Source organism: Puntigrus tetrazona, chromosome 6 (assembly GCF_018831695.1).
Source record: "Puntigrus tetrazona isolate hp1 chromosome 6, ASM1883169v1, whole genome shotgun sequence".
NCBI lineage: Eukaryota > Metazoa > Chordata > Actinopteri > Cypriniformes > Cyprinidae > Puntigrus > Puntigrus tetrazona.
The window spans coordinates 10,200,789-10,220,070 of NC_056704.1; the positions used below are offsets into that span (position 1 = coordinate 10,200,789).

The 19,282-nt window shown below is 38.9% G+C and overlaps 2 protein-coding genes across 7 annotated transcripts in view; both read right to left on the reverse strand.

The window, feature by feature from the left end:
- Positions 1-1,968, reverse strand: part of rhbdl3 (rhomboid, veinlet-like 3 (Drosophila)) — a 35,521-nt gene extending 33,553 nt beyond the window's left edge. Inside the window, exons 1-3 of one of the 4 annotated variants that reach the window (XM_043242579.1) lie at positions 1,782-1,968; positions 1,062-1,507; positions 897-920 (exon numbers count right to left, since the gene is read on the reverse strand). In XM_043242579.1, coding sequence (XP_043098514.1) covers positions 897-920; positions 1,062-1,157 — 120 coding nt within the window. In that variant the 5' untranslated portion in view covers positions 1,158-1,507; positions 1,782-1,968. Of the gene's footprint in view, positions 1-896; positions 921-1,061 lie in introns of all 4 variants that reach the window. The other 3 variants (XM_043242580.1, XM_043242584.1, XM_043242582.1) reach the window with 3 other exon arrangements.
- A 1,860-nt stretch (positions 1,969-3,828) lies between these two features.
- tnrc6c2 (trinucleotide repeat containing adaptor 6C2) overlaps positions 3,829-19,282 on the reverse strand; it is a 38,809-nt gene continuing 23,355 nt past the window's right edge. For 2 of the 3 annotated variants that reach the window (XM_043241385.1, XM_043241383.1), the window contains 16 exons: positions 18,686-18,843; positions 18,482-18,559; positions 18,330-18,387; positions 18,081-18,226; positions 17,834-17,986; positions 17,286-17,432; positions 16,260-16,379; positions 15,972-16,055; positions 15,582-15,822; positions 14,908-15,072; positions 14,114-14,302; positions 13,801-13,950; positions 12,940-13,155; positions 12,294-12,367; positions 11,176-11,315; positions 3,829-10,810 (listed from right to left, as the gene is read on the reverse strand). In XM_043241385.1, the coding sequence (XP_043097320.1) occupies positions 10,429-10,810; positions 11,176-11,315; positions 12,294-12,367; positions 12,940-13,155; positions 13,801-13,950; positions 14,114-14,302; positions 14,908-15,072; positions 15,582-15,822; positions 15,972-16,055; positions 16,260-16,379; positions 17,286-17,432; positions 17,834-17,986; positions 18,081-18,226; positions 18,330-18,387; positions 18,482-18,559; positions 18,686-18,843 (2,501 nt within the window). In that variant the 3' untranslated portion in view covers positions 3,829-10,428. The remainder of the gene's footprint in view (positions 10,811-11,175; positions 11,316-12,293; positions 12,368-12,939; positions 13,156-13,800; positions 13,951-14,113; positions 14,303-14,907; positions 15,073-15,581; positions 15,823-15,971; positions 16,056-16,259; positions 16,380-17,285; positions 17,433-17,833; positions 17,987-18,080; positions 18,227-18,329; positions 18,388-18,481; positions 18,560-18,685; positions 18,844-19,282) is intronic. The other variant, XM_043241384.1, reaches the window with a different exon arrangement.

Genomic DNA, 19,282 nt, shown 5'->3' on the forward strand with positions numbered 1-19,282 from the left:
TCCCTAGGGAGTACGTGTGAGGGGACAAGGTTAGGCAGGTGCAGAGCCAGCAAGAAAGCCTGAGAGCAAGGGAAAGAAGGGGTGGAGGGGGAACGCTCTCCGTCTGTCACCCGTCTTCTCTTGTGTCCCAGCAGACCACTAACTAACCCCTCCTAATGCCAGATTCTGAGTGGAACAGACTAAGAACTGAAAGCATGATACGTGTATTTAAATCACACACAACCAATATATTGAGATTATTAGCATCAGCCAATAACCATGTCCACCTGGCCATATAACAGATTCCTCACTTTGTCAGCTCCAAAGTCTACTGGCCATTTAAATAATAAAATGTGTGAGTTTTGAGTAAATGTTGTATAAAATACATTTTAATTTCAAGTTTGTGTAGAATGCCTTTTAAATTTCAGATTAGAGTACATTTGTCATCCAGCATTGGGGTCTCGATAGCCAAGCCCCCTTCCCCCTCTGCCATTTAAGGAAAGCTGAGAGAGAGTTAAATTCATTAAGTGTCCAACGTTACACAATTAAGTGTGTCATCTGGGTATTTAAAGTGCACTGAATTTAATTTCTTTAAACTGAGATCCAGCAAGTTCCACTTCCAGTCATTCCAAATGTAATTGAAATGCGAAACCTGCAGAATGTTGCCTATCCAAATCAAACTCATAAACTGAAAGAAATGTTATGTTACGATACGCAATCCAGTTGGATAACCACTAACTGAAACAGGCCTACTCAATAACTTTTTCATGATTTACCTCTTGTGCCTATTTCATATTTTTATGTTATTATTGTCACGTTGGTGAACAAGCATGACCTGCACGTGCGCAGAGTTTGTACAACACCAAAAGCAAACACACAGACAAGATTATGGTCAGGAACAAGAGCGGAAATCCTACCTTGTCAAAAAGAGACTTCCATTGCTGAGGGAAGCATTTGTGTAAGATAGAGAAAGAGGCAGAAGAAAGGAATGAACATGGATGTACTTGAGAAAAAGACGAATCAATCTCAAATGAATCTCTGTTCTTTTCTGCCTTTCAACAACATAAATCACGGTCACTTACGTCCTCTGGAGCTACGGGAAGGACATCAGTGCTCTCTAGCACCTCGATCTCCTCACCCTCTGCGTGAGCAGCGACCGCTGGGGATGAGTTCACCATCGCCCCTGTGCCCCTCTCAGTCCACCCGAATAACGATTATCTCTTCTCATAAAGTTCTGCCATGATGTCTTGTTCAGATATATTTCGCCACATACATCCACATACACGGTTTTGACAACTCCAAACTTCATGCAGAGCTAAACTGGCGTTTCTCCAGCTCTGTCATACTGATATCCTACGGCATGTGAGTTTATCCCAAACTAAGGGGGTATGCGGAGTTCCTCCTCGCTTCCATATTTCATCCCAGGATCTTTTAGTCACTGTAAATCCACGGCACGTCACACATAAGTTAGATTTTTAATCACGCCTGTCTTTCCCAGCAGCGTCTGGCTTCATCCTCAAACAGTCACCTGCAAGAGAAACATCGTTTCCTTCTCAAATCCCTTTACGCTATTTTGCGTTTCGCGTCAGGCTAAACCATGACCATCCAGTGTCGTGCCTGATTTTGCTCAAACTGAATGCCAGGTAGCCTATGTCACCAAACGGAATAAACGCGATAAAGCGAAATGATCAGGTTATTTACAACAGCGGCTTGTCGTGTTTATCGCACCAACGTAAAAGCGCGCAAGACTATAAATAAAGCAGTGAAATGCGTAAGTGTTCATTTGTGGTGCGTCATTGTACCTCGCCGTTGTTTCGCATCCACAGCGCGTGCCAGCAGCGCCCGAGAGGAACGACTCCCGCCAGCATCCACAGAGCGCTTTGCCAAAGTTCAGCGTGACCGAGCGAAGCGCCTCACAGCGCGGGGAGGTAAGCGAGAGGCGCCCGCCTTCTTTCACTGATCTGGAGTGACAGGAGGTGAACAGGGACTACGTATTTCAGCACGTTCGTTTGGATTTGTTTTCTGGATCAATAAAGCACATCTCTTTACAGGGACTAGGGCAATCTGAAAGAAACCGAGCAGGAGTTTTATAAAAGAACTCACACGGAAGTCACCCTCATGGGAAATTTAATGAAAACGACTTTATGTGTTGATGAAAATGTCATAGTTTTTGTATTTTAAGTTTTTTTTAATTAGTTATTTCATTAAAAGTGACAAAAATAGACAATATGCAATTTCAGACAGTTTTAGTCTATTGTCTGCTTTTCTTCCACAACAAAAAATAGTTATATTATTGTGCTTTTAAACAAACTGGCTAAGCAAATTATTCAATGACTCAATAATGATTAATACCACTATCACAATCATAGTGCTGTTATCTGCAGGGCTGTGATTATCTGTGGCCAGCTAAAAGCCTATCAAGGATTATATCATTTCTATGATTAGCCACTTTTAAAATGCACAAGGAAAAAACACTTTCTCATTTTTTACAAACTTAGCATGCTCATTTTACCTCTCAGTCACTCCTGGCAGCAGGATGCATTTCCATGGTAACGTATAGACCTCAGTTATTTATAGCACCAAACACCTACACAAGCATTTATAGTCTTGGAAGTTTCTCTGTACCATTGCCAAAAATATTCCAAAAAAAGTGATGTCTGAGTGAAAATTTTACAGTTTTACTTTTTGAAAAGATGCAACGTTATATTATTAGACCTCCATAATGTATCATATTAGTACACAAGTATGGATATTACTCATTCATGTAAATATGAACCATGGTCATAACTAAAATTAAGTCCAGAGAATACTAACAAAACCAACGTTTTTATACCGTAAAGAAAAGGCAAACAAGCCTCAGAGGCCTGAAAAGTGAATGTGCTGTAGTGAAGCGCTGTGGTGAAAATACAAAACTCAACGTAGCTCTATACTGCCTTCTAGTGTATGACTCGTGCAACACAAGAGCAATAGTGATTAACAAAAAGTGGGTAAAAAGAAAGAACATCGCGAGACTTTTATTTTAAAAGACGTGCATGAAAGCCATCAAACTTCTGTCGGATGCAGTGCCTGAAAAACGCGCTGCGGTCAGGTGACATGTTGATGTTCTTAAAGTCAGTGTGATTATTGTATTATTTCGTAACTTATGAAATAAAAAGTCATACACGTAGTAAGAAATACACGTGCAGTACCTATAAATAACAAAACTAGTACTGCGTGTGCATGAAGGTATTTATTCTATTCAGGAGCACAGGACACCCTCTTCCAGGTCCTGTTAGTATATGCAGTGTAACGGTTGTTTCTATAAGCCAATAATATCATATTAGTTCCACTTTGTGTCATTTTGTATATGTGGTTGCTCATACCAACTTAGTTGTATTAACAAAAACTAGTTTGGGACAGCTATTTAATCAGTAACCTATTAGGCATATTCTTTACAGTCGTCTTAGTTTTTTTTCAATAACTTGAGACTGATATAAAATTATAATAATACTTTACTTGGCACGTTACTTGAGCACAATGCACTTTTCTTAATATCAACTGTAAAATGCGTTTTAATGTCACTTTTGATGAGAATGGTATGATCTTTGAATAATTTCAGACTTTAACTGCAAAAAATATTCAAAGCGCACCCGAAGAAATAGGTATTTAATTGTGTTTAAGTGGAACTAGGTATATTTTTAATTGTACTTCTATACAATTAAATGCGTTAAGTACGAAATTGTTGGGTATTTTATTAAGTACATAAATATTACAATTTATTTGTATTACACTTATCATGAAATAAAAGTATTTCAAATGCATTTATGAACATAAAATATTAGCTCACAAGAAAAAACAAAACAAACACAGTTCAAGAGGAAAAATGCTGTTTATTAATATAGGCTGAAATAATCTCCATACCACATGGAAAGACTTTCGGTGCAAGTCTTCAACGATCACATTCTATTAAAAGGATATTTCACACAAAACAATATTTGATCATTTACGTACCTTCATGTTGTTCCAACCTTGTATAATTTCTCTCTTCTGTTGAACAGAGAAGATATTTTGAAGAACCAGTTGGTATCTCTAGTGAGGGAAACTACGGAAGTTAATGGCTACCAGCAACTGTCTGGTTCAAAATATCTTCACCAGAAGAAAGAAACTCGTACAGCTTTGGATCAGCCTGAGGGTAAATGATGACAAGATCTGAATTGTTGTGTCAGTCATCCATTTAAGGGTAAGGAATAAAAAACATTTAAAAGCCAGCAACATTGTTAAATCTCAGTACGGTCGTGTTCTTAACATCTGAACCATAAAGAGAACCAGCTAGGTTCCCTTTTCACAATGCATCATTCCATTTAAAACACCAGAATGTCAGAGATTTGCATAAACCCACAGTGCTTGGTTGATGATGCTCCTCGGTTGAGAGACACGGAGCATGGTGACGACACTTTAGTATCTGCTGATTAAAATGAAAACTCGTACAAAGAAACTGGAATCCCTAACCCCGCCCCCTCAAAAAGATCCTCGTATCCTTGTAAGGACAGCGTGTCCGGACATACCGTCCCCTCAAACTTGTGCATAGATTCTTAATCCTTATTTCTGCATCTAATGTTAAACCTAGATGAAGAATTAACTCGGAGCATTTTCATCCCGCACTCAAACGCTAGTAAGAAATTCTGGTAAGAGTTCAAGTTCTGTGTTAATCTACAATTCTCAGGCCTTCGCATACAGGCCTCTACTGAAGGACGGATCTTTTACTGGACCTCGTTAAGAAACATCAGGCAAGGTAAAATCAAATAGTGCTAGGTCCTTCCACAACCTAACCAATGAACAAAACGATTTGTACATAATGCGACAGATACAAACAAACATATTTCAAATGGAAAGTACTCCAAGAAATAAAACGCATAGGTTCACTACAAATCTAATATTTGGTAAATGTGTATCTGCTACGGATTAAAATTCAAAGACATTTTCAAATCCATAACTTTCAGTGCGTACAGCTGGATTTCTATCAACATCTATCTTTTTTTTCTTCTTTCATTGACTGATTTGTTCAATTCTCATGATAATCAACACAATAACAGTGGAACTGGAACTCTGGACCCCTAATCTTCCTGAGAAAATACCCAAGTCCGCTGTCAGCGTGCAAGACGGTGACAGAATCACGTTACTTTTACAGAAATGAAAACCGACATGTCGGCATCAGTTCCACCAATAAGAACAATTATGTAATTCATAAGCAAAATACAATGCAACACTGAAACAATCCCAGAGTTCAGCAAGTAGCATACGTCTTCATTTGAAAAGGTTTTTTTTTTTAATTTTAAACATTTATTTGACTGAAGTTTTTTTTTCTTGCATTCTTGTAATATTTTGTTTTCTTTTTGCAAATTCAGACAATTCAACCATTTGTAAATGCTATGTAGATTTGAAAAGAAAAATCACAGAATGGAAGAGAGGCACCTTTTAAAATGAGTCAGAATGTCACTAACTAGCATCTGGTTATCTTTACTGTTCAATCCATGAATGTAACTGCTTCTCTACCAACTTCCTCACTATGGCCAAAGTTCAGTATCTTTTTTTTTTTTTTTTTGTATTTTTAATTTTAGTTTTAGTATTTTTTTTATTTTTTTTTTTTATAATGCAATTGAAATGACGCAACACTCTTCAAAATGATAACTCTTGTGGGAATTAATCCACAATAAAAGCCACTATGAGGATACAATATTACAGGTTTTAAACATTTTAAGATGAAAATAAGTCCATAAAGTCCTTGAGTAAACATTAACACGTGAATTGTCATCATCTCCCCCTGCAGTTTTCAGTTTTTTAGTATAGCCGAGCAAGGGAAAAAAAAAGACACTCAGTGCAACGCTAGATAGTAACCATGTTGGAACAATTTTTAAAACGCACACACAAATAAGAGACAGTACAACATACTAAATGGATCATAGTTGCAGACAGTCGCCCCGTGACGAGAAGCAGTGATTAGAGAGCGCACATACAAAACCACTCAAACACATTCAAACGATTTTTTTTCTCAATTTTTTTTTTTTCTTATTTGTGAAGAAACCTTACGAGTGTGTTATCAAATACCTTGAAAGTGTCAGACCCAAACAAAAATGTAAGAACAAATAAATTCACATTTTACAATTGGCGCACTTTAATTCAAGTATCGGTGAAGATATTTCTTTTGATATGTTTATGATTTTTCATTCTTTGCCTAGAGACAAAAACATGGTTCATAATTAAGGATTACAACATAATGATTGAAGGTATACACAAATACTGCATGTATGTCCTGTGTCATGTCATTTCAAACATGCTCCTCCAGTAAGACTGTTTGGTTCATATCTATCATTGATCACTCGCTATCACTGATTTTCTTTTAGGAAAGTTTTCTCAGATGACACACTGTAAGGATCAAGGTCTATTGCTTAATTCAAATTGTATCTTGCCCAGTAGTTTCAAAAGGGAAGGATTCAGAAATCTGATAGTATTTTTTTTTCTACACAACGAGCATGATAATATACAGGGTAATGTTTAGCTGTAGTCTACCTATGCTGGTGTCACCAGAGACTTCCTGTGATGTTTGACTGTTTGGAATTACAGCCACATTGTGGTTCACTGTCAGTCAGCAGCGACTGAGTTTGGAACAAGGCAGTTACACACACAGGCAACAGTGATCCCCCCCAACCCCCACCCAGAAACAGGAAGTAAAAAAAATCAATCAATCAATCAATCAATCAACAACTTTAGTATCTTAAGACACATCTGCTGAAATGTCTTTTCCCCGAATGAAAAAAAAAGAATGTTTATACAGCATAAAGGCCCAAAACGAACTGAAAAAGAGATGGAAATGTACAGCTCAGGGCCCCATTTTTTACAAACAGTTAATACAGCATACACAAAAAGGCACTCCAGCTTGCTGTCAACCTTCAGAACGTGACCAGCAAGCGGGAGATAATATCAGCAAGAAGTGCATTTTTAAAACGTTATAGATCTTTTTCCTTCATTGTGTTTTTGTCAAACTTTTATAAAAAAGATATTAAAATGCTATTACATTTTTGGTATTCAAAAAACGTACCAGGGTTTGCTCGTTGTCTGTATGCCGATAGCACACCGCAATCCCCAATGCTGTTAAAGTTCTCGCTTGTTATAAAGGATTCTTTCAATGACAGCAACGAGATTATCACAAAGAATCAGCATGAGGTGACAAATACGTCTGACAAATATCCTCAACCCTTTCGAACCCAATCCCACCTCGAACACACGAGAATCATCAAAGTGCCTCCGAACAGAAGTGCTCTACAACAAAACGACACACATTGGAATTTAAGATGTGAAGTCAGAGATGCCACAGTGTACTGTACATATATATATATATATATATATATATATATATATATATATATATATATATATATATATATATATATTGGCACATGAGACCGTAAGGGGAATTCAACACAACCAGCAGCAGAGGTAAGATACGCAGGTCCCATTTACTGTAGAAATCAACTGATGACCCAAACTAGCCACCCTCCTAAATTTATTGCCCCACTGATAAATATCCTCTTGCGTTATTTTAAAATGTACACTTTGTAAGCTTCCTACACATCGCTAAATGTGTAAAGGCGCTTACAAATGATAAATCTTCAAAACGATCAACTTTCAATAAACATAACTTTTGTTCATCTTGTCGTGCCCTGAGATTGTATTGAAATGAGATTTATCAAATTCAGCAGAATTAACACACAGACCTCCGAAACGACGAAATTGGCTTAGCGTCACACAACATTCTAAGTTTACAAGGTTGGCGATGGCCTCGAGCATGTTAGAAAGTATTACGGGAGGACTGTGAGATATTTCTTTCAAAGCCACAGATTGGCACAGGGCGGACATTACGTGCCCATCTTCTCTAACTTTGCATAGTGACAGCATGCTGTGTGCTGTAGTTAAAGAGCCAGTGGCAGAAAGAGTCTGTCCATAGAAAGACTGCTCGGACAGGGCTTTTCAAGTATGGGTGGCTTGTCTCGATAACAGGGTTGGCTTCACCGAGGCCACACAAGAGAAAGAGGATGTTAGCAGCTGAGTTAGAGGTGGGAAACCCAGGGTGAGGTCACATGCATACACATCAAAAGAAAGAGGCCCTAATCTAAATGACCTAAGAACACTGTTAACAACAAAAACAAAACAAATATGGCCCACACCATCGATCTTCATTTGCATTCGTTACACAGGACAGGTATACAGAGGCACCTCTTTTAAAGTGTATCTGCATATGAGCACTGCAGGCAGTTAAAGACCACTGCACGAAGACCGACAGAATGTTTCACAACACTGGCAATTCCTTTCCTTCTCAAACTCCAGCGAAAAAGATTATGCAAGACCATAAGTAGGTAGGAACGCATGAGAGGTGTGATGTTATCCAGAGAAGGAAAAGGGGAACATTCAAAGATCCGTACCTAAGTTATTACGACAAGGATGCAAGTGATAAACGATGACGCCAACGTCCATATTATGACGTCATTACTGTCCTTTCTTGCATTCCATTGTACTAGGTGCACGGAGAAGTTGCGATGGGAAATCAAATGTCCTCCTATCAGTTTCCACACTGAGGCACTAACACATCCTCCTTTTTCAAATCCAAGTCGAATCGAGGTGCCTCTTCCAGACAGATTAAGACATTTGACTATTTCATTTGAGTAACATTGACATTCACTTCGATAGAAAGGGGGGACACAAAAAACATACATTGCAAGTTTTGTATGATTGTAGAGTTTGTTCTTCCCTTCATTCAGATTTTCTTTTGTCTGCACTCAAGTTTCTGGACCAGAGATGGACAACAAACAATTGTTTTTTTGAATACCAGTAAGGTATAAACACAAAGAAAAAAAAATAATAAAAAGTTGCCATAAGAAGTTTTTGTTGTCTTTGTTTTTCTTTTTTTCGTTGTTTTTTTTTTTTTTTTTTTTTTTTTTTTTTTACTATACACTCCATTATCTGATTTATTGGCTTCACAGAAGGAGCATAACTCTTATAAGTGCTATGATAATACCCCTTTAAGAAGAGACATAGAAAATGTTTATGTTCCAAATGCAAAGGTCTCTTATTCTGTACTGCATTAAGAGAAACCCATTGTATTTGGTATTGTGCCTGACTCCCGTGCCATGTGTCTGCACTCCTGGATTCCGTTTCTGTTTGGTGAAGAAGTGGCTGGGAGACTGTGTGATCCCACACATGCTGAGTTCAAAACTGCATGGAGTGACGTCAAACACAATTAACAGTTCCTCCTTTCCACGCAAATACCGAACAACCAGCAAGCCAAGCAGACAGAGGCAAGGTGGGAAAATGAGTTCAAAAGGTTAAATTCTTCAAAAATCTTCAGAGAGAAAAAAAAAGGAGTCTTAAGATTCAGTAAGCTTCAGTGTGGACGGAAGAAAGGGACTCTGGTTTGTATTGCACAATGCATCAGAATGAGTTTCTTGTCTCGGTTGTATCTCAATAAAAATGGCCAACCAAAATACATCACATAGTAACTGAATAACTTCTGATTGATTCAGCACTGAAGTCCATTAGGTGTAATTAAAAAGCCTCCACTGAGAGTGTTTTTAACAGTGGTTATGTACTTTTTAGATGCTTGGTCAAGTTCCAGCAGACGCACTGACATTCATTCATCTACATCAAAGCTTAACATTCAGCTTATTTTTTTTTAACCATACACGTATTTTTGTAAAAAAAAAAAAAACTGGTGTGAGTAAATAGAAATTATAGAGCAGTGCAGCTCCCTTTTGTAAAACTAAAAGAATCAAAGAAAAAAAGATCATTGGTGATTAGTCATGCTGACAGGCCACTGCTAGGAGTGTTCTTCTCATTTGCTCTGGCCTATTCGCTGGCTCAGAAACAGAACTGTGCAAGATACAAAGTTTTTTTTTTGTTGGTTTTATAAAATAAAAGTTTTAAGGAGGACCTGGAGAGAGAGCACTTACGGCTAATATAAGTTCTGAAGAAACTATGCAAAGTTTAAAACCAAAAAAGTACCAGGATCTTTCCAAACATCAGAACAGTGTCGTTATAGGGAAAGGTGTCATGAGGTCTCACTGTGCCTGGGTCGCTTTCAGATGGCTGCCTCGTTGATGGCTTCTCCTGTACAACACTTCTGAGAAAAACAAAAAAAACAACCTTTGGAAATAAAAAAAAAAGCGTTAAAAGGCTTCTGATTCTACTGATTCTTGCTTCTCAAGGTCTTTGAACACTAAAAACAAGATCCACGAATACAACAAAGAGTCTGATGTAAAAACCAGAGGACAAATAAACAGCAGTGGGAGGTTTGCAGCTTTGTTTCACCCTAAACCTCCATTACAGCTCCACAAAAAGTGATTATCGCCACATTGATTTGCTTGGGTTTTGATCCATTTAGGTCTTTTGACTTTGTTGGTTTATGATGTCTGATACATCCTACATGCTCTCTCCGCTCAGCAGGTCTCCCGGGAGCAGAGTGTTAATTGGGATGGGGCTGCCGATTACCCTGGTGTCATCTCCATTTGGGGGAGCCCACAAACTGGAGTACTGTGGCACACCTCCCCAAAGCAGGTCGCCCCCGTTTCCGCTGCTACTGTTGCCGGTACTGCAGACTGCCTTGGCACCTCCTCCACCCCCGCTCCAGAGGCCAGTGGGGTGGCTGGCAGCAGGGTTGCCCAGCCGGGGTTGATTGGAGCCTGGTGCTGGACTGGCCTGCCAGCTGGTAGTGGGGGTAAGGGACTGGCCCTGTGCAAAGAAGCGGTTCACATCGTCCTCACCGGCAAACTCTGCCAGAATGGTAGTGTTACCCAGCACACACCTTGAGAGGTAGACAAACGGTTGGAAGGGATTCACGTGTTAAAATCAGCTTGAAGTGAGAAAAATGACATGATGCACACTTATCTATAGAACTAGAAAGTAAAAATTAAGAAACAACATACAGGTAACATAATTAATCATGAATAAAAGCTATTCTCGAGCCTCCTCTTAGGCCCTGTCCCAAATAGCACATTTCATGTACACTTGCGGTTTTGTTGATAGACCACGGCGGTTGTGTAACTCTAAAGGCTCTAAAGACTACTACATAAAATTTAAAAAGGCATTACGTCACAAAACATGGGGATTTAGGCTGCCATTTGGGACCAGGCGTCAGAGAAGTTTGACGTAAAAAGCATGCTGTCTTACATGTGCAGGGATTTTTGGGCTTTGGCAGCCTCCTCCTTGGAGCTGTAACGTACAACAGCATTGCCCTGCGTCAGGTTCAGATGGAAGGTAATGAGAGGGCCGTGCTGCATGCACAGAGTCCGCAGGGTGGAGCCGTCAATCTGATGCACACACATAGATAAATTATTAAATTCATTGTTATTCATATTCAAGTGCTAAGGGGCAGTTCAGAGAGAATGCGCTCTTGCATTAATAACAGGCACGAATAGTAAAAAAAACTGCACAGAATGTAAGGGCTTTGAAATGCACTTTTTAAAGATTCATCAAAGGTATGCCAAGAGTGTAAATGGTTACAAAAGAAAAACTGGGCATTGTACACTTAACAACTGAGAATACACTAGGCCTGTTGCAACAATTAATATCAACTTATCGCACAATACAGGGGTTAGACAATAAAACCGGAACGTCTGGTTTTAGACCACAATAATTCATTAGTATGATGTTGGGCCTCCTTTTGTGGTTAATACAGCATCAATTTATCTTGGGAATAAAAGGTTGATTCGTCTTGGGAATATTAAGCAAAACTGTGCTATTACTCTGCTAATTAAACCTTCACACTCTGCTCTTACTGGTGGAATGTGCAGTCAATGAAGTTTGGCCACCAGGCTGGTCAGATTTATCCATGAAACCTCCAAAACTAATTGGCCAGTGTTTCAGTTTCATTATCCAACCCCTGTATATGCACATGACCTCAATCATTTTTGGTGATGCAATATATTGCCCATTATATTTACATTAAAAAAAAAACATTTTCCATGAAAAAAGTTTCCATGATCTAAATATTTGAATAATTAAATGTTTGTTGTCAACTGAAAGTGTGTAGGCCTTCTAGCATTATTATGCTGTTATATTATGATTATACTTTTGGTGGCATAAAATGATCTTTAAATGACAATAATATCACTTATTGCAATTTATGGGGAAATACATTATCGTGGCAGGCCCACATTACACACAAAAAAATCTCAAGCCCTTTGCATAAAAAGTGACATACCTGTACATTTCTGCACTCTCATGTGATATGAATGTAAATTAACAATACCACTTTTACAGTAATATAAATAGTTTGCTCTATGCACCTGAGGAGTAAGATTTCTTAGCACCAGCCAGCTGCTTCCTCTGTTGGGACTGTCAGTGCTCCAGGTTCCTCCTTCTATAACAAAAAGTAAAGAGAAATAGGTTTGGAAAAGCATGTCGTATCGTAATTGTTGTTTTAACAATGTGTTATTGGAGTATTAGAGTATTTCGCAAAACCAACTTAAAACCCCTCTACAGAATGCACGCATGTCAAGACTAGTGCGTGTGCGCATTTAGGACTGGTTTCAGTGATTTAGTCTAATGAAATACCTTTAAACTGATTACAAATTTAAGACCTGGGGGCAGAAAATGTATGCTTTTCATATAGCTTAGTTAATCAATTTCACATGAAGAGTGACAGTTTTTCTCCAAAAATTAGCTTGATTACAACTGTGATATTGAATTTTTCAATAAACAAGACATTAATTAAGAGACTTACAATTAGACACAATATTTCCTGTTTTTCACAAACTTTAGGAGTTAGCTGTCCACAGCAGTCCATATGATACCAGCACAATATCACACCTGTAGTTGCAACTGAGCACTTCTTCTACTAAATTCTTGACTTCTGTCCATTTGCAACTCTAAACATACAACCTTGTGAGTTACTGGTGTTGTTTTTACCAAACAGGTGTCCTGAGTATTTACCTGAGGAGTAAGAGCTGGTCCAGCCCTGGCTGAGGCCAAGAGAGTTTCCTCCCCAGGTAGAGGAGGGCTTAGTGTTGGTCAGGCCTGGAGGGGGGCGCGAGGGGGCACTGGAGTTACGTGTCCCTGGGGAAACCTTCCATAACTCATGAGATAAAGAGGCCTGTGTGTGGGAGATGGGTCCAGGGGACCAGGTAGACTTCATTTCCAAGAGTTTACCTGAAGAAAAGGAGGAGAAAAAGAAAGAGTGGAAGAAATGAATAGCAGCAGTAGGTGCAGTCACCACTCATCGTTGCCTTTAAGGTTTGATTAAAACAATATGCTAACAGAAATTTGATTCTGCGAACAGCCATTTCTTTCAAATAAATGCTGTTTTTTTATACCTTTTGTTCATCAGAGTGTTGAAAACATTTTAATCAGCTTAAAATTAGCTGATTGATTCTGAAAAGGATCAACATTTAAAACAGGAATAAATTACAACAGAACAAGGGCGAATGTGGATTTAGGAGAACACACATTGGTGGTGAGGGGGTCTGGCTAGGAGTAAGGATAAATAAGGGTAAGTAGGTCTATTGTGGGGTAAGGCCATTTAGGGTTTAGGGCTGTACCTGGACTGTTAGTGTCCCTCTCATTCTGAGAGGACAGACCGAACGAGTTACAGACACTGACTGACCACTCACTCGCGGAAGACATAGTCCCATTCTGATTTGGGGAGGGGACTATTGTGGTGATTTGTCCCAAGTAGATAGCAAAAGGGGCATGAAGAAACAGTGAAATACATTTATTGTGTAATGATCCTTAAAATAGTGTTTCTGTTACAGCTTTTAATTTAAAGCAATAGCTTTATATGCCATCAATCATTACCTCCAGGCCTGTCACGTAACAGGTAGCGATTCACATCCTGTATGTTAGTGTTAATGGTGGGGCCACTTGGAACACTTCCTGGGGTCATGTTGGGGTCATTCTCTGGGTCAATGTTCTGCAGACCTTTCCATGGCACACCAGGGCAGAATTCTGTGAGATATAATTGGTTGTCTTCAAGATTCAAAGTATGTAATGGGTGTCTGGTCATGAAGTTCCATCTTTAATATTTATGGTTGATTACTATGCCATCTCATACACATAATTAAAAATATATTACTGTGAACAGTGTAGATAATATGTGACTGAAGCTTACCAGGAGGCCAGTTGATGTTAGAGTTACTAGACATTTTCTCATTGGGACTTTTGCCTTGCGTCCAGCTCTCTGGAGACACCAAGGTGCTGGTGGGGGATTCAGAGCTTGACATCATATTGTATGGGCTGAAGGAATCTTCCATGGCGCTCTTTCCGACAGGAACATGGGACTGAGCTGAAGAGATTGAACCTGAAACAAAAAAAAAGTCTCTTTAATCTGTGTATTCACAGGTGGTTTTCCTCAAAACATCATATAATTTAATATTTAGAGATTTATTTAGATGCCCAACTGCTATTTGATTTCTCTAAAAAAAAAAATCCATCTTCAAAGATACAATCAGAATGGTAAAACTCAAGATTACAGGCTTCAGCTTTCGTCCTCAGCTGAACTCGCTCCAGCAAGCTGAAGTGGCTTGGCTGGACGTACTGTTCTGGCAAGGTTCACTGAGAACAAATGCCAAGGAAGGATAATATTTTAAAAGGCCCTGCTGACTCAGAGCAAAAATAACTCTGGAATGTCTGCAAGCACTTAACTTGAGAGGGAGTTTTGTCTGTCCTTTTGAAATACACAAATGTCAGGGACAGAAATTGTGACTCAATGTCTGGAGTTTGATGTTTGATTAAAGATATTGCCGTGTTTCCATTGAGCGGAATGTTGTTTGTGGAAGCATAAGTCTTTTTAAGGATGTTATCATATGATTGTCTTGGCATTAGTGATTAGATTAGATAAACGTATGCATGTCACAGTGCAAAATCAAGCCAAAAACCCATCTGGAGCAATGAATAAATTAATACCATGCTTATTGAGGTTTGCCTCCATGTGCTGGGCGCTAGCTGACAGGGAATCTATGGAGTTTGAATGAGTCCACTGTGAGAGCCGGGATTGAGGCTGAGGGGGGTCTTTGAGAGATAGACTTCCGACCTCCATACAGTTTACATTCATGTTCGGGTTCAAACCAGCTACAGGGGGAAGACAAAGAGACGAGGAAATTATTACTCAATGGGAAAAATTCTAAATAAGCAAAAAACTATAGCTTGTCAAATCAATGAATCAAAAAAGAATAACATTTATTAAACAATATTCTAATACATTATTCACTGTCATACGTTATTATTTGCGGCGAAACCCCCCAAATGAGGTTAATAGAAAGGTATTACATTGTTATGGCAAACAAAAAAAAAAGAAAAGAATGATTTTGTTACAATGAAGTAGTAAATTGAAACTATCAGCTAACTACTCTGCGTTATACAAACAATTACTGAGTATTATCAATTAATAATATGAACTTACTATAAGGTTAGGATTTGTATTAGCGTTAATTGCTTGTAATTCTTCATAATGTACTGGTAATACTACATTAAGTAAATAGAACATGCCTAACGGACATAGTAAAAAAGTGAAAAGTGGACATAAACACACACACACACACACACGCAGCAGTGTGCCCACATAAGGCTTGTTCTCTTACAGAGTGTATAAGGGCTGAAGGAGTTTGGAGAAGACTGCTCTTTGGTCTGCAGGTCTGAGACGGAGAGGCCTGAAGTCTGAGGATGACCCGTGAAAGTGTCCAGGCTTGCCTTGCCAAGATTTGGGTGCAGGCCAGTGTGAGAGGAAGGTGGAGGCTGCTGCTGTTTCATAAGCAGGGCCTGGGCCAGCTGACGCTGGTGCTGCTGGATCTGCTGCTGCATGTTTGTGATTGTACGTGCAACCTGTGTGAGAAGACGACAGTGATCACCAGTTTCATTGTATATGGAACATTATTTGTCATAGTCATCAAACGGTAACTATAAGCTAATATTTTAGGACTAGAATTACTGTAAGTGCAAAATATCAGGGCCATAGAATTAGACTGTCATACTTGCTGCTCTTGTTGTTTGATGGGACCAGAGACATTACGCTGAGCCTGCATCATTTGCTGCTGAATCTGCAAACGCTGATACGCCTGACAGAAAGCGAAATACACAATTTGAGAAAGAAAGGAAATTACAGAGAAACAGAAAGCAGCAGAAATAGAAAGGTGATGGGGTAATTATCGAGACAGAAAGAGCTAGCATCACACTTCCAGCAGACGGACCAGTGGGAAGATGACAATCATTGTTATTCATGTGGAAACAGCAGAACAGGAGAGTGAACTTGCGTGACTCACCACCTGCAGTTGTTGTAGTTGGTACAGCAGGGTCATTTGTTGAGGATTTATTGGTGAGGTTAAAAGTGCAGGATTCAGTCCAATGTTTTTTGCCGCAAACTGTAACAGCTGTGCTTGAACCTACAGAAAAAAGAAAAAACGGTTTATGCAAAGCCTGATGATACATGTTATCCACTATCATTTAAAAATGTTCCAAAGAAAATTTAGTGTGTTTTAGTGGACGTAAGGAAATCTGACTTCCTGATGGAAATGAACAAATTTTCATTTTTTGGCATACTATCCATTTAAAGTCCCTGAGAAATCAATAGGTGTTAGTATCAATATGTCAGCCTTAAGGTTATCTATAAGCCAGTTTTCTCAGTAACAGCGACACAATTTGGGTTTGACAAGATATAAGCATTCAAGTCTCTCAAAATTCTTGTACTTCAGCTTTTCATCAAATTAGTAGTTTATTGAGGCAAAAGTCAGAGTTAATGGTTTATTAAAAGTAATAATTGAACCTTAAAATAAAGTATGACCAATAATCTCAAACTATGCCAAAGAAGAACAGTTTTTCCATAACACTGTAGTTGATGGGGACCACCAAGTTGAGGGTGAGTAAATAATGGCAAAATTTTCGTGTTTGGGTGAAATATCTTTTTAAGTAACAGCCATGTAGTATATTGATTGAGTTTATCAACATGATTGCACTGACTGAAACAACTGAATGAAAACAATACTTGAACTGAATTAAGCATATTGGGATTGTTGTTTTCTGTGGAGCTGCGTTACATCAACACTGGTGCTGCACTGAACTAACATTGCTTGTAGCGGATTAAATTCACACTGCTATGTTATCTGAACTGACTCTAGTTAAATAATGACACTGCTGTCTTTTAGAGCTGATTAAAAGCAGAATCTTCATAGCTGAGCGTCCATAATTATTCTGCCCTAATTAATTTGTCATTGGATATGTAAAAAAATGCCCTTGGATTTTGTCACAGATGCAGACACAATGGAACTTGAAATAATAGATGCAATTTGTACCTGAGGGGTGAGAAGCTGAGGCACTTGAGCACGCAGATTAGGCTGGGCGGAGCTAAGAGGTGGCACTGGCGGCTGAGGGGGCGGGGCCTGCTGCTGCATGACCCGAGTTTGTGCTGCTCCGTTAGTGCCGAACATTCCATTCTGCATCTAGAAAACAAAGAGAGTGGGGGTGGGGATCAATACAAATGAAATGCTTTTATATACTCTAAATGCTTAGATGCACTTGACAAGAAAAATATGATCAATTTCAGCACATAATCAAAGACAAAATCTCTCTTACAGTGCAGTTTCTTAAAAAAAATGTAACATTGACCTGAACACAACGTCAAATTCTCCTGCCACTTTCAAATTAAAATAAACAACTAAATTAAATAATTAAATAGTAAAACATGAATTAAATCTTTAATTACAAATGAGAAATAACTTCATTTTACCACTCCAGCGGCTTTTTAACATTTAACAAAAAAATACAAAATGAGGAGTAGAACATTATCCCAAAACTAGCTTCATAGCTGCATCTAAATGTATATTTCATGAGCTATGCGTACATTCACCTGTCTGTTGTTCAAGTTTTGCATGGACAGGCCAGAGGACACCCCACCCAATCCGTGGCTAGGGAGGCTGCTATTGGCCAGTGGGAGCTTGAGCCCAGGAGAAGGCATAAACGGTGAGGTTGAAGAATCATCTGACAGCCTACCGTCCTAAGAGACCAGAAAATATGTTTGTTGTGAAATTAGCCTAGACCAAATTTCTCTGCACTCCAGTCCAAAAAATGTATTGGATATTTTAATATACCTTGTCCAGGAAGGGGGCACGATCCATTGAGGAGTCTTTGGAGAGGTTTGTGGGTCGGCACACTATGGGTTTATTCATTCCATTACTGTAGTCTGGCATGCCCATCCCCCGTTTGTCCAGTTCGGTTTTCTTCTCCAGCAAAGCACCTGAGGAAAGGCAAGTACATAATCGGTGTTCTAGACCAAGGTCATATGATTCACAGTCCGTCAAGTCTGCCGTTATGGGCTAACTTCAAAGTGTACTACGTACTCATGGCCTGATCCAGATTCATATTGTTGCTCTTTAGGGCCTCTTCTGCAGGATCCTTCTGTATCGGGTAACAGAAAAAAAAATGTTATTCTAAAAATATTTATTTTAATTAAGCAACAAGTCTTTTCAGAGTAAATATGTCTTTAACATACCGGAAAACCCATATCTGTAAGCTGCTTGATAAGTCGGGTCATAATCCAAACATCATCATGCTTGTTGGATACCTTGCCCTGTAATTAACCAACAATAACAATATTACACAATGTATGATATGTGAAAAAAGTTTACAGACACAGATTCTTAACCACACAGCAAGTACGTGACATAACATTGCACAGAGCAATCAAAAGGCTTACTCTTTGTGGGCCCTTCTTGGATTGACCCCAGGAGTTACAAGAGGAGTCTTGGGATGTAGGACTGTTCCACATGTCACCATCATCAGCATCCCATTGGCCAGTGTTCATGCCAATTTCTTCCCCTCCTGATCCCCATCCATCTTGCATAGATTTGGGACCTGGCAAAACACCAATGGACAAGACTGGTCATAATCAAGGCTGTAACCACCTTATACATTTGAATTTAAAGCCTGATTTTTTCGGCTGATATGAGACTGTCACAGATATATCTACAGATATATCCATATCTTCCAAGTCCTACGCAATTATTAACGCTCTTGTGTGATGCGGCTGATGCATGCACTTCACCTTGTTCACAAGCAGAGGAAAGTAATGTGTTTGCATTGAAAATGCTTGATTACTATCCCAGGAAGAAAGGAAATGGTTGAATAAAGTTGTTATTTGTTTACAAATAGTATTCTCGCATTTCAGCAAAAATATCTTACTTTGTGTTACAAAGATGTACAAAGATCTTGAGGGTGAGTAATTATTGACAGAATTCTCATTTATGGGTGAACTATGCCTTTAAAGGATACCTATTATACCCCTTTTGCAAGA